Source organism: Chelon labrosus (assembly GCF_963514085.1).
Source record: "Chelon labrosus genome assembly, chromosome: 10".
NCBI lineage: Eukaryota > Metazoa > Chordata > Actinopteri > Mugiliformes > Mugilidae > Chelon > Chelon labrosus.
Window position 1 is genome coordinate 10,271,103 of NC_140360.1, and position 13,575 is coordinate 10,284,677.

Consider the following 13,575-nt stretch of genomic DNA (forward strand, 5'->3'; position numbering starts at 1 on the left):
TGCTGAAGTGGCGTTTAATGACCCAAAGTTGTACACACACTAGCAATTCTGACTTCATTTTGGTGCCATTAAATTGCCACTCAGTTAATGACACTCACTTTCTATTATGCCGGATTAAATGTTGTTATTCTCAAATTAAATGAGATACACTTATCAAATTTCCGGATTTGAGCCGATTGCTCGCTTGTGGTCACATGGAGCAAGCTGCACAGTTTGTCACTACTCTGTCTGACCCTGAACATTGACTGGAAATATGACATTTTTGCAGCTTGCAGGGAATGGTTTCTGCAAAAAAAAAAAAAAAAAAAAGCGTACAGTCTGATGTTCAGTCTGTGCAAGATCTGACTCCACAGGATGCGCCTTGTTTGAAAAAATTGCTGGATCAGTAACAGGTGTTGAATTCAGTTGCAGGTTAGCATGTAGCATGACGTCTTTGTGATGTTATCCCAAAAAGAAGTTTCACTTTCTCCAGAGGTCGCACGCTTGTTTGAAATGATAAAAGTTCACATTATTAAGCTCCTTTACACGGCAAACTCAAAGCGTCCTATCAAGACAGAACTTGTTTATAAGAATGATGAGTGATTATGAGCAATAACAATGAGGACCATATATGGATCACTTCACAGAAGCAGTGTGTGTGTGTGTGTGTTGGGGGGGGTGGGCGTTGGGTGCCACCATGCTTAGCATCTCCCAGATGTGCAAACCATATGCTCCGACTGAAATTAAAACAAAAAAGAAACGGAGAAACATGAAAGGGATTTCTAACTTTGTAAAGACAGTTAACAGTCGATGCAGATAGGGTAATGGCCGAGAGAGGCCACATGAAAGAACGGGGGGGATGTTGGCGTGCTTTTTGCACCACTTATTCCATTTCCTGCTCATAAGTTCACTGAGCAGATGGGAACCAAAGGCACAAGGAAGTTTAGATTTTCTGCCCCACAGCCCATTGTATATGATGCATGTAACTGCGTAACACTGCACTGTTATCATTTACAGACGCTTTGGTGCATACCGGGAGGTCACAATAACAAAGGTGAAAAAAAAAAGGGCTGGAAACATCATCAGCCATTTTATTCTCTTCTGTATCTGCCATTCTGTACAGAAAACATGAACGGTTTTAATATTTAAAGCAACTAAATGACTACATTGGTAAAGATGAAACTCTCTTCTCTGCAACAAAGCAAATATTGGATTTACCTGTGTTGTTTTATGGATAACAGACACTTTAACTGTTAAGATGATTCAAACAAAAAGCATCTAAGACAGAATATAAGAATATTCACTGAAAAAACATGTAAAACTGTTTAATTTGTAAAAGACCATCTGGAGGCCGGCTGCAGCAAATCAAGAGAATTCTTCTTTTTAAAACATAATCAACAGTGCCCTCTCCTGGCGATTAAGTAAACTGCAACAGAAATACACAAAGCAGTGCAGTTGGCAGTGTTGATGATGATGATGTTCAGTCAGATTTGTTTTTGCCAAAATCTATTTTTAAGACATAAATCTAACCAAGAAACACAGAACTACGTGCAGATGATGTCCAGATCATTAGAAAAATCGAGCCTTCACTGTGAGTTTGGGAAACATGAGGCGTCTCTGAGTGGTGGCATCGGCGGACACGACTGCAGGGTCTTCTCTTCATCAGCCTGTTGTGCTGCTCGGAAAGAGACATGTTTATTTAACGCCTGCCTTGTCTGCGTCTGGATAATGTTCACCCTCGGGCTACGGCTGGCAGTGGTCTGCCCGTAGTTCTGCTTGTATAATCATCCTTCACCGACCACTGCGTCACCTTTCACGACTGCAACCAGACATGCAGACTTGTGGCACTGACGAGAATTCAAACAAAAGAATGAGAAGGACTTGAAGCATGAGTCCGAAACCACGGCCTATATTTAATAATACATATAGGAAATGTTTTCTTGGAGAATTGACATTATGATTCCTAATTCCCCCAAATCCACTTCAGTTGTGTCTGCTCTTGCTGGTCTCTATTCCCACTGGTTGTATTTAATTGTTCACGCGGATCCTGTGTAGTAAACGATGCTTCAGCTGTGGCGTTTAACTCAAGGAAATCTGCTGAACTATTTGTGGTTGCATGCAAAACATCCAAAAAGCGTGTCTCAGTTGCATTAGCGGAGGTATCATTTTCAAACCCTGAAGAAACATTTCCGCTCCGATTGCTGCCGTCAGCAAGTAAGTGAAAGGTGTCGTTTTCTGTCTGTGTGTGGGGAGAGTTAGTTGTTGAAAAACCTGCACCCTCCTCTTTGATTGGATCCCCCTCGTTTGCCTTAGAGGCAAAGGAGGCGCCTTCTGCGGTTACACCCTCGTGACCCGTGCTCAGTGCAGACAGGCCTGTGACGACTGGACCAGGAGGGGATGCGGTGATGTGTGATGATGCGTCTGTAGGCCCGGCTGTAGAGGTTTTGATAGTAAAGATGAAATCAATCAACAAAAGCTGTATTTTATTTACCAAATTATCCCACATTTGTAGTTAGAAAATACATTCCTAGCTGATGAAGTAAATTTATACCACACACCTACCTTTTTAGGAACACCATGGACGGAACATAACAAAGCACATTTACTCAAGTACCATACTTAAGTACAGGTTTCAGGTACTTGACTTCAATGATGACATTTTAAGCTACTTAACTTCTTCTATTCCACTATATTTCACTGGGAAATATTGTACTTTCCACCCCACTGCATTTATTTGACAGCTTTAGTTACTTCTGAGATGAAGATTGTACTTGGACTTAGACTTAGATAGACTTTATTGGTCCTCGGGGGGAAATTGCTTAGTCACAGTAGCCCAGCTGCACATGAAAAACATGAGTAAAAAAAAAGAAAACTAGGTGTAAGATAGTTATAAGCACCTATTTTTTTTTCCATGTGTGTTCTTATGTAACGTCTTTCAAAAGACAGCAAGTTCTCATCAGTTCCTCCAAATAACGTCTGTAAACTCCTCACATAGTTTCATTTCAATAAATGCTGAAATAGTCCAATGTCTCACTGAAAATCAAAGACCAGATTTGTGCAACTTTGTTTTTTCTTTTTCTTTTTTCTTCACGCCACGGATTTATCTTTTATATAAAACTGTATAAAGTAGTTCAACCTCCATCAGCTACAACAGTAACTTACTGGTTATTCACTGCTGCTTAGGTATTAATAATTAAATGGTTTCATAAATGATTATATATCAGTCAGAATGACCTAATAATGGCTTTTAATTTACTAAAGTAAGATTTGTTTTGTATGCTTGTTATGGAGTATTACTCCACATGTATGTTGTATTGGTACATTTAATTCAGTGAAGGCCCTGCAATGGACTGACGATCTGTCCAGGGTGTACACCGCCTCTCGCCCAATGACGGCTGGGATAGGCTCCAGCCCCCCACGACCCTCCAGAGGACAAGTGGTTTCAGAAAATGAATGAATGAATGAATGAATTCAGTGAAGGATGTTTGTTCCACCACTGAATAACTAAATAGAACTATCAATCTCAGGTTTTCTACAGTAAATCCATTAAAAACAATTGCATCCCTCTCTTATTATCATTCAACCAACATGACTTACAAGTTAAAAGTCCCCCTCCACTTAAAAATATGTTTCTTTTCTGGGATGCTTGACCATGTTTGTGCAGTACAAAGTATTTGCAGAGTTGGCCATCAGAAGCTATGCACAATATGTGCTTTAATCTACATTTATAAACAGGATTTGTCTCTTTGTAATCATGGATTCAATTCATAACTTACACGAGTATGATGCGGAAACCTGAACCCTCCAGTACACAAACCATTTCAGTGTTGGTAAACGTGCATATTCAAGAATTGTACCAGACATAAAATACTTTATAAGTATTATACACATCTGGTGTGGATCTTTGCCGTATTTGAACATTTCTCATATTATTATTACTGTAAGAATTGTGATACTGAAGTGATATTATAATAATGTGCAATGATATTACATGGCAAAAGCGAAGGAAAATTTAAGCTGAGCCTGATATGTTAAAATAGAGAATGCAAGAGACTAAATTAAGAAAAAGAAAAACATCAAAAATCTTTCTTTAAGTAAGACATGAGATGTATTTTGTTGTTCATCAATGTCAATTTAATCTACTTAGTCTCACTTTAAACTGCATGGAAGGGGCTAAAGTCAGAGCATTAAGTGACTCACAGAGCAACAAACAAAAAGTGCTCAATGTGAAGTGTGATGTTAAAATGCCTTTGAATGGCTAGTGGTTCAGATAGCATCCTGTAATTAATCACCTCTTTAGTTTTACTGTGTTTATCAGAAGCACACTCACCTATGCATGGCAGTGTGTTCTCCATGGTCCAGTGCATCGTGTGATTCGTCTCTTTGAAGGTGAGCTCCACATCCACCCTGTAGAACGGCTGCAGGAGCCGCTCGCTGTCGGCACAGGGCTGTAAAACAAACATGGTTTAGATGTGTCACTTTGTCATGAAGAGACGCACACAGTACTTCCGGATGACATGACAAGCACTATCTGTTGTTTCAGCACTGACCTTGGTCTGGAGTATTTGGCTGGTGGGAATGGTCAGAGTGACAAATTCACTCGTCTCATGCATGGTGAAATTATCCGTCTGGTCAACCGACACGTCGCTGACTGTCAATGGGTCACTGTGATGGCTGAATCGTTTGGTCAAACCCATGCGTTGTTTGAAAACGTGCAGCACAGTCTGATCTGCTGCAGATGTAGTCACTGAGGATAAAATGTATTTTTTATTTTGTATTTTTTATACTAATTTATATCACAACCTCAGTGCATTTCAAGGGTTTAGTCCAGTGGTTCTCAGGTGGGGTTGGGCTCATTCCTAAGTGTAACAAAATTAATCTGTGAGAGACGGGTTTGAATTCTTCTGCACACGCTTCAACTCGACTTTTATAGCACAATAATTCAATCTCTTTGGATACATGATCTATTTTAAAAGGAACCATATGAGAATTTTAGACGAGCCCTCGTCAGAAGCCTCCCTTTAGTAAAGGATCTCAAGCCAAAATGACTTGGAGGAATATGTTTATTCTGTGTAATTTATTATCTTTTCCAGTGTTTTTATTACACACCCTAACTATGCGTTAAATTAATGTTGTGTGACGGCAAAAATATAAGGTAGAATTAAATAAAAACACTTATTTAGGAGGATAAAATGTGTTAGGATTAGTTGTAGAAAGTAAGGACACTGTGTTTATGTTTTATTCAAAATACAAACCTACAAACCTACTGCTTCACTATATGTCAGAGGGACTGATTACACATTTCACCACAATATGTTCATTTAGTAGATATTTTAGTAGATATAGTTACTAGAATAGTAGTGTGTGTGTGTGTGTGTGTGTGGGGGGGGGGGGGGGGGTCCTCTCAGAAGGTACAGTTTAAATACAAATAGATTTTAGAGTTATTGTGCTACAAAAGTCCAAAAACTGAGCTCAATTTGTGTAGGAGAAGGAGAACTTGTTATTTATCTCATGAGCAAAACACGTTTAGCATATATGTGACAGTTTGGAGTTTACTTCAAACTAGCTCTGCTACGACTAAATGCAGAAAACGTGCATTTCCTTTGGATATGTTGCTGTGTTAATCCCTGTAGACTTTGGGGAAATTTATATTGTTGCATTGATAAACCAAAGTCCTTCTCCCTCTCTCGTATGAAAACATGTTAAAGCCACAGAAATTCTCTGCTTGTTACCAACCTTTTGGGCATGTTGCTTCCATACTGTAGGCATACTGACCCCCAACCAGCTTCAAGGCTAAAAACTCCCCTTCATTTTCCATTATCTGCGTTAACCCAAAAAAACAAAAAAAAAACAAAGCTGGTGTTTAGTGAACTTCAGGTGTAATTATAGCTACTGGTCAGCAGGTGGCAGAATGATGTGTTTAGAGTCTCACTTGGACAGGACTTAAAATCTCCTTCCTCCTGCCTTGAACTATAATATCCTCTGCAGTCACGTCAATGTTCATCTGGATCAGGCTGGCATCATCCAGAGCCACAATAAGGTGGTCACTCAGACACAGAGACCAGTTCAGCTGTGGAGCAAACGTCGCAAACAAAGTCACGTTCTCTGTTATACACACACACATCAACAAGTATGTATTTGTGCAGCTTTATAAGATAATCAGTTACTACCTCATTATCCCAGTTTCCATGGGGAACTTGTCTGATCACCTGAAGACACACACACACACATGCACATGTTAGCCAGTAACGTTGATTTAAATGCAGATGAAAACAGTTAGCAGTTACCTGAATATAATCGGGGTCACACTGGATCTGCTCTCTGCTCTGTTGTATTGAAACCATGGGACACTTTATCGTCAAACTGTGAGGTCTGCCTCCGAATCGAGTTATCCTCTTCATCAGATTCAGTGTCAGGACGTTAAAGCCGTGCTGAAGAGACAACGCACAGTCAGACAACTGTCAATTTTTAATCTACTGCATGGATCAGATATTTTTTTTTGAAAGGTCGGCATACCTGTTGCTGGACCAAACATCCAGTGTAGCTGACTCTAAAAATAAAGTTGCTGTCAGGGTCTTTGTGCAGAGAGAATCCGCAGGCAGACAGCTGGAGATTTAGCTGATCCAGAGATGTAAGGTTGACTTGAAAATAAGTGATTCAGAACGAGATCAGATGAGTTTTTATCTCAGATTTGTGTGAATATATTGTGATTTTGGTGGGTAAGAGAATAATTACCTCGAATGCGCAAAGCCCCAGACAGCCAGACTCGGAGCCCGTCAATTCTTGCACCGTGGATCCACATCTCCATGTATTCAGAAAAGCAGGCCACGTCTCCTTCTGAAAATGCGAGTATAGTTTCTCACAGTATCAATGTGAAAGCACCAGTATTAGCAGAATAAATAAAATGTTTACCTGTTATTCTTGCCATTGGAGTGTCAATCCACTCTCTTTTCTGAATGCCAAACACATTCCTCGTGATAAGACACTGTAAAGCACTGTGGAAATAAAACAATGAAGTGAGCTTATATTTGAAACATGGTGAAAAGTCAGTGTTATACCAGAATCTGTTACTCACATTGTAAGGATGAGAAATCTGATGTGATCCATGATGAACTGATGCAGAACGTAAGTGGGCAGTGGGGCTTCTCGGATCCTATTTGTAGGTGGTGGGTGATGTCACTGTGACAGGGGGAGGTTAAAAACAGGTGTGTTTACCTTGACATATAAAAGGTAAGTGCCAAGAAAGTCACAAAGAATGACCACTGTCTCTAACAAGTGTGAAAACCGGCTTTAAAGCAACACATCATGTATTATCCCTTTAAATTCTTTAATATAGCCTATATAAGCTGTAGAGTATAGATTTCTTACAGTATGCATTGTTTTGTACACTCACTTTCCAAACAATTAGGTGTCATACATTCGTGTCAGCCCTGCACTAAATCTTATATGATACTACCAACCACAGCCTCCAAAATGAAAACACAGTTGAATCAACAGCTCCCTCAGTTATTTTAAACTAATACTAATGCTAAATAACATCACCTTCATGGAGATAAGATTTGGTGCAGGATTGTTATATTAGAAAGCATTTGTTTTCACTAGTGTACCTAATGAACTGGCAAGTGTATATTTGCCAAGAATTCATCCCACAATGTTTGAGGCAGTCAGGATCTACACTGGCATTTTAACTAAATTTGAAATTTTCTTTTGGCGGCACAAAAAAAAAAAAGAAAGAAAAAAAAACAGTTTGTAAAGGATTTTATCGATGAATATTTTAATATTGTTGTGACCATCTTTAGCACCTTTTGTTTGGGAGTTTAAGGTGAATCCTTACGGTTTGACTTAAAGGGGGAAACTCACCACCTTTAAACTTAGCATTATGAAAGGTTACGTGACACGACGACATCTATAAAACATCCCATATATGTTTTATAGCGGTTTTACAAAAAGTAAACTGACATTTAACGGTCGCAAGACAAACTAATAAGTAAATGCTTTTAATTCCGAACGTTGGCATCCCTCCAAAAAGTTAATAGTGGGCCCTCCCAACTCGATGATGTCATCTTCACAAGGTGAGCATCACCAGCGAGCAGCCATTTTGTTAGCTAGCTTGAGGTTACAGAGGTAAGCCGTGTCCACTTCTGACAATTTCGAGCTTAAATTTCACAAATTTAAGATAACTTGTCCATGTTGTTGTTTACGTACAAATATCGACCACACGTTTGCGGACAAAAGGAGGACGCGTCCGTTTGTTGACAGTAAATACATCGCTAAACTGAATGGTCATTCATTTGTCGAGCTGTCCTGAGTTTGCTAGCTCATTAGCTAGCTAGCTAACTTGTTTACGCGTGCTGTTTATTGGTAAAGTAAACATCCAGCTTTCATGGTCGCCGGCTATTAAATGTTACAGGGTTGTGGAGTGAGTTTATGACGCACTTTGTTTGCCCTTGACTACCCTTGTATTACACTTGCTTCGCCCAGCAAAACAAACAGAAGTAAACTTCAGCCTGTCGCGACACTACAAACTCGTGCGCACCATTCCGGTGTTTACTAATAAGTTGAGCTGCATCAGCTGATTCCACTTGGACTCAGCCATCCTGGACACCATGTCAGAGCTGTATATTAGGGTGGCTGAGGATGAAAGCGAAGAGCCCATGGAGATCCCCTCAGAGGACGACGGTACGGTTCTGCTGTCATCCGTAGCTGCCCAGTTCCCAGGCGCCTGCGGGCTACGGTACCGAAACCCCGAGTCCCAGTGCATGAGGGGAGTCCGGCTTGTGGAGGGTGTCTTGCATGCACCCGAGAACGACTGGGGAAGCCTGGTCTATGTCGTCAATTATCCTAAAGGTGAGGCAGGTGTCTCTTTTCAGTCATTTTTCAGTATGATCAGGTGTCAAAAACTCTCTTAGACGCAGCTCAGATAGATAGTTCAGCACCATCTAACCCCTAAAAGTCAGTTTTGTGCCAATTTTAATGTTTATTTTGCTGATTCATTGCTTTGCTTTACATTGGAAGGTGTTTCTGATATTTAGTCTAACCTCATTGACATAGAAACCAGGTCAAAACATTGGGAGCATCTCAATATCTTGCAATAAAACCAAAAAGGTAAATATTTTTTAATAATTGGTTCAGCACCTCTGCAGGGCTCGATGTATTTTGCATCCATGTTAGGTGGTATATCGCTACTAAACTGCATACAGAGTGTGTTTTTGCTTTCACACAGTCATTCAAATAGAAATGTAAATGAAAATGCTGTGTCATGCAAATTTCCACTTGCCCTTTGAGGCCTTTGCGGGGTGGATTCCTTGCTTCACTTTTTGTAGATGAATGGAGACGAATTCTTGCTAAACGTGCAAGGTTATCTAATAGAAATTGAGACTTTTAAGGCATCATAAAAGATCTGCAATGATAGTCTCTTATTTATTTTGGATAGCTAAGCACCCAGAGTGTCTGAGTTTGGTGTATGACTTAATTGTAAGGATGTTTGTATTTGTCTGATCAACTGTTTTACTTTATTTATGTTTCACAGATAACAAAAGGAAGATGGAGGAAATAGACGCTGCATCGGCTGTCAAAGTTAAAAGAGGCTTTCAGAAGACGTCAGATCTCATTGTCCTCGGCTTGCCGTGGAAAACTACAGAACAAGACCTGAAAGATTATTTCAGCACCTTTGGGGAAGTCATCATGGTGCAGGTATTTGATGAGTATTTTTTATCGTAATGCCATGGCGAGGTATATATCTTATATTTTGAATTGGTAATAAAGCTTGCTCACTTCTCTCCAGGTGAAGAGAGATGCAAAAACCGGTAACTCAAAAGGTTTCGGGTTCGTTCGGTTCACTGACTATGAGACGCAAACCAAAGTCATCGCTCAGCGACACATGATTGACGGCCGGTGGTGTGACTGCAAACTTCCCAACTCAAAGGTATGTTGGGCACAATTTTTATTGCTTAATAATGGTCAACAGTTTTGCATTTACAGTCATGACAAATCTAAGTCTTTTTCATTTGCATCGAAATTGTACTTTACATCTCTAAATACAATTTGTATACGAATGTAGATCATTTAAATCACGACTCTTTGTCCTCTCAGGCCTGCCCAGATGAACCCACACGGAGCCGTAAAATCTTTGTGGGCCGGTGCACAGAGGACATGACAACTGATGAACTGAGGCAGTACTTCATGCAGTACGGCGAAGTCACCGACGTCTTCATCCCCAAACCTTTTCGGGCGTTTGCGTTTGTCACATTTGCTGATGACCAGGTGAGAGTCAACATAAATGAGTATTTATAGGAATAGGTGGCATGGTTTCTGGTCAGTAATATATTAAACTTGAGAAGACTTAGACTTAGACTTTATTCATCCACAAGGGAAATTGCTTTGTCACGGTAGCTCAGTTGCACATAAAAAACACTCTAGAGAACCATAAGTAAAAAATAAAATAAAATCTAATGAAATAAAATAAAATATAAGTAAAAGTGTAGTGAAATTAAAATAAAATAAAATATAAGTAAAAATCTAGTAAAATAAAATGGTATAAGCAAGAATGTACATAATTTGCATATGAACAAATGTACAGAAAATGGAGACAGAAGTAAATTTATATTTTATACTTGGGAAGGATTAATAAACATTAAAACATGGAGTTATCTAATACAAAATGGAAAGAAGAAACTATATACTGTTACAGATATTACACATTCATGTGTCACTTCACGAGTAGCAGATATTAATGAGTCTCGAACCTTAGAAAAATAAGACTGGTGTTAATCCCCCTCTTCACTTCTTTCTCAGGTTGCTCAAGCCCTGTGTGGAGAGGATCTGATCATCAAGGGTGTCAGCGTGCACATCTCCAATGCTGAGCCCAAACACAATAATAGTAGGCAAATGATGGATCGAGGGCGGTTTGGGGCTGGTGGGTTCAGTCAGGGCTATGGCAATAATCGTGGTGGGCTAGGCAGTGGTAGCGGTGGGGTTAACTTTGGGGCACTTGGCCTTAATCCAGCAATGGTGGCTGCTGCCCAGGCAGCGCTGCAGAGCAGCTGGGGAATGATGGGCATGCTGGCAAACCAGCAGGGTCTGACCACAACGGCAGGCACAGCCACTACAACCCGAGACCAGACCTATAGTTCTGCCAGCACCAGTTACAGCAGCCCCAGCTCAGCTAGCCTCGGTTGGGCAGCTGGCGCTAACACACCCTCAAGCGGTGGCTTCAGCTCTGGCTTTGGCACGTCAATGGAGACAAAGTCTTCTAGTTGGGGAATGTAGATAGCTGGGATAGCTGGGCGCTGACCTTTTCTGTTGCTATTAGGCTAATCTGGTAAGTATACCAACAGGGGGAAATTGCTTATACCTTATGTTATTTAAAAAATAAATACACTGCCTTTTATTTTGGTTAAGAGAAAATTTATACTTGTGCGTGACTAATTATGCAGTCGTGCACTGAATGGGTGAAAGTTTTAGTTTTGTTAGTGGGAATACCACACTACCTTATTTTGTTTTATTTAGAAAATGTTACACAAAGATGACCGTGCATGCAAGATCTTAGTATTTATAAACATGCACGAGTATCACGAGAGCCCCACCCACCCACCACCCCGTAGTCCATTGTAAATGGGCTTTATATAATTACATATATATGTATGCATTTGATTGTATCGTTTTGTTTTTGTTTGACATATTTTGGAAACGCCTTCATGAAAATCTCTTCTGCAGTTCACCAACTCTTTCCCAATTTCCCGGGAGGAAGCGCCACATTGGCAGCAATGTTCGGCAGATCTCAGTATCAATACCCCTCCTCCCATGTGTAAATGCTTTGTCATCCAAGAACACAGCTTCACTCTGCATATACTGTGTTAGACGGTGGGTGTTGTCTTTTTTTCCTCTCACCTTTTTTTTTGGGATATAGAAATTTTGTCTGCTCTTGTCGCTTTCTCGAGATCGATGAGTGGGGCTTGGTGTTGGACCGAGTGAGAGTGAGCGAACGGGAGAGCAAAAATGAAAGGAAGCAAGTGTGAGAAGGACTGCTTGTGCGAAGTTTTTGTTTTTTTTTCCTTTTAAAGAGACAAATGCCTGCGAGAGTTGAGAAGAACCTGTGGCTTTGTGCGAATGTGAGCGGAAGAAGCAAGTACGAGTGTGTTCCCAGTGGCCGTCACAAAAGGACATTTATTGCGTCTCGAGATCCCTAAGGTCTCTGCTTTCTCATCGTTTTCTATCAACGTTAATTCTTTAAAATCACAGTGAAATGTCAAGTGCTATGAGTATTTGTATCCTTTCGTAGCTCGCTGTCTGATTCGATGTGGATGCTGCGTCTGGCTGTGTGCTTTATTTTTCTTCTTGTTACCACCCTCTTTGTGTGAAAATGTGACTTTGTGCTAGTGAAGTCTGTGTGGGTGGGAAGGGAAGGGGGGGCACTGAAAGTGTGTTGATGTTTGCAAGTGGGCTCAGAGGTTGATGTGGTGAATGTTTGACAAGTTCCCATTGGAAGACTGAGTTTGAAGTGGTTACGAATGCATTTTCTATGTTTTGTGAATCAAAGGGAAATAAAACTGAATTTGACTAGGTATAAATACCCTGTTGACAGTGACTTATTTTTAACTTTACATTAATGGACCTGCCAACACTTTAATTCACATGTATAGGCACCTCGGACACGGAAATCCCAGGTTTTCGTCTGAATCCAGGTTGGAGTCACTTACGCAGAAGATGAAGCCTTTGTTGGGTGAGCCGGTGATAACCACAGTGGAATTGCTGCTGCACGACTGCCTTAATCCTGAAAGGGATCATCTGCAGCTCACTAGCCTCAGAAACCTTGGACCATCCTAAAAAGAAATTTAGAGCGGACCCTACTCAATCGTAAATCTGATGAGGTATTTGTGTTTATACTCACGGATGTCGCAGTTAGGACCAAAGTCACACCTAGTTCTCACATCTGTGTTCTCCACCAAATCTTGCCTTTTTGAAAACATTCATTTTTTTGTCAGTAAACGCTTTATTTTTCTACCTCTTAACGGAAACTTCGAACTTAAAAGAAGTATTTACTAGTTTTTCCGATGCGTTCAAAAGAGATACCAACATGGCAGGACGTGTTATCATTGTTTCTCTTGATTTGTAAAGTGTGTGAAATGTATGCACTTACTGATTTTCAATGGGACTTTAACACCTGATTTGAACATGCCAACAGGAACTCACACCTTTATGTACTCAACTATCAGTATTGTGTTGTTAAATAAAAAGTTTGGAGTTTTTAATCACCTGTGGTCTCTCAATGTAGACGAGTTAAGATCGAATTTTTTTCTTCTTCTTCTTCCAGGTGCAGTATTTTAAAAATTTCTGATTATTTATATGATTATTTATATCGTTATTTAACCTTTTGTACAAGTTATGCTAAAATATATTTGACTAGTTAGTGGGTGTAGTTACAGTGTTCTGCCTGTTGGTGGTGCTGTTGTGCTATTTTCACAACTGTGCGAGAAGACAGTCAAGTCTAATTTTATTGAAATCTAACCCTAATAACGTTTTGTTTGCACACCAGTGACTACTACTAAGAATCCAAGTTGGTGTGTGCATAAAAGAAGCTTGTGCATTTCTCGTTAT

General features: G+C 40.1%; 2 protein-coding genes across 4 annotated transcripts; one reads left to right on the top strand and one right to left on the bottom strand.

Annotated features, from left to right (window-relative positions):
- Positions 1-889: 889 nt before the first annotated feature.
- On the bottom strand, positions 890-7,153 carry ciroz (ciliated left-right organizer protein containing ZP-N domains). The gene is made up of 11 exons (XM_084553830.1): positions 7,055-7,153; positions 6,892-6,974; positions 6,715-6,816; positions 6,496-6,620; positions 6,267-6,410; positions 6,150-6,188; positions 5,912-6,049; positions 5,716-5,800; positions 4,530-4,726; positions 4,310-4,427; positions 890-2,412 (listed from the first exon to the last, which is right to left on the bottom strand). Exons 1-11 carry the CDS (start codon positions 7,084-7,086, stop codon positions 1,943-1,945), a joined length of 1,533 nt encoding a protein of 510 aa, XP_084409956.1. The 5' UTR covers positions 7,087-7,153; the 3' UTR covers positions 890-1,942.
- A 798-nt stretch (positions 7,154-7,951) lies between these two features.
- On the top strand, positions 7,952-13,299 carry tardbpa (TAR DNA binding protein a). 3 transcript variants are annotated; one of them, XR_014699291.1, is made up of 7 exons: positions 7,966-8,826; positions 9,509-9,672; positions 9,764-9,904; positions 10,072-10,242; positions 10,774-10,858; positions 11,695-11,841; positions 12,621-13,291. XR_014699291.1 is itself a non-coding variant. In XM_084553833.1 (6 exons), the coding sequence occupies exons 1-6, from the start codon at positions 8,586-8,588 to the stop codon at positions 11,787-11,789; spliced, it is 897 nt and encodes a 298-aa protein (XP_084409959.1). In that variant the 5' UTR covers positions 7,963-8,585; the 3' UTR covers positions 11,790-13,296. The 3 variants fall into 3 exon arrangements, 2 of the variants coding, with proteins under 2 accessions (XP_084409958.1, XP_084409959.1); XM_084553833.1 differs by having other exon boundaries at positions 7,963-8,826; positions 11,695-13,296; XM_084553832.1 differs by having other exon boundaries at positions 7,952-8,826; positions 10,774-13,299.
- Positions 13,300-13,575: the final 276 nt, after the last annotated feature.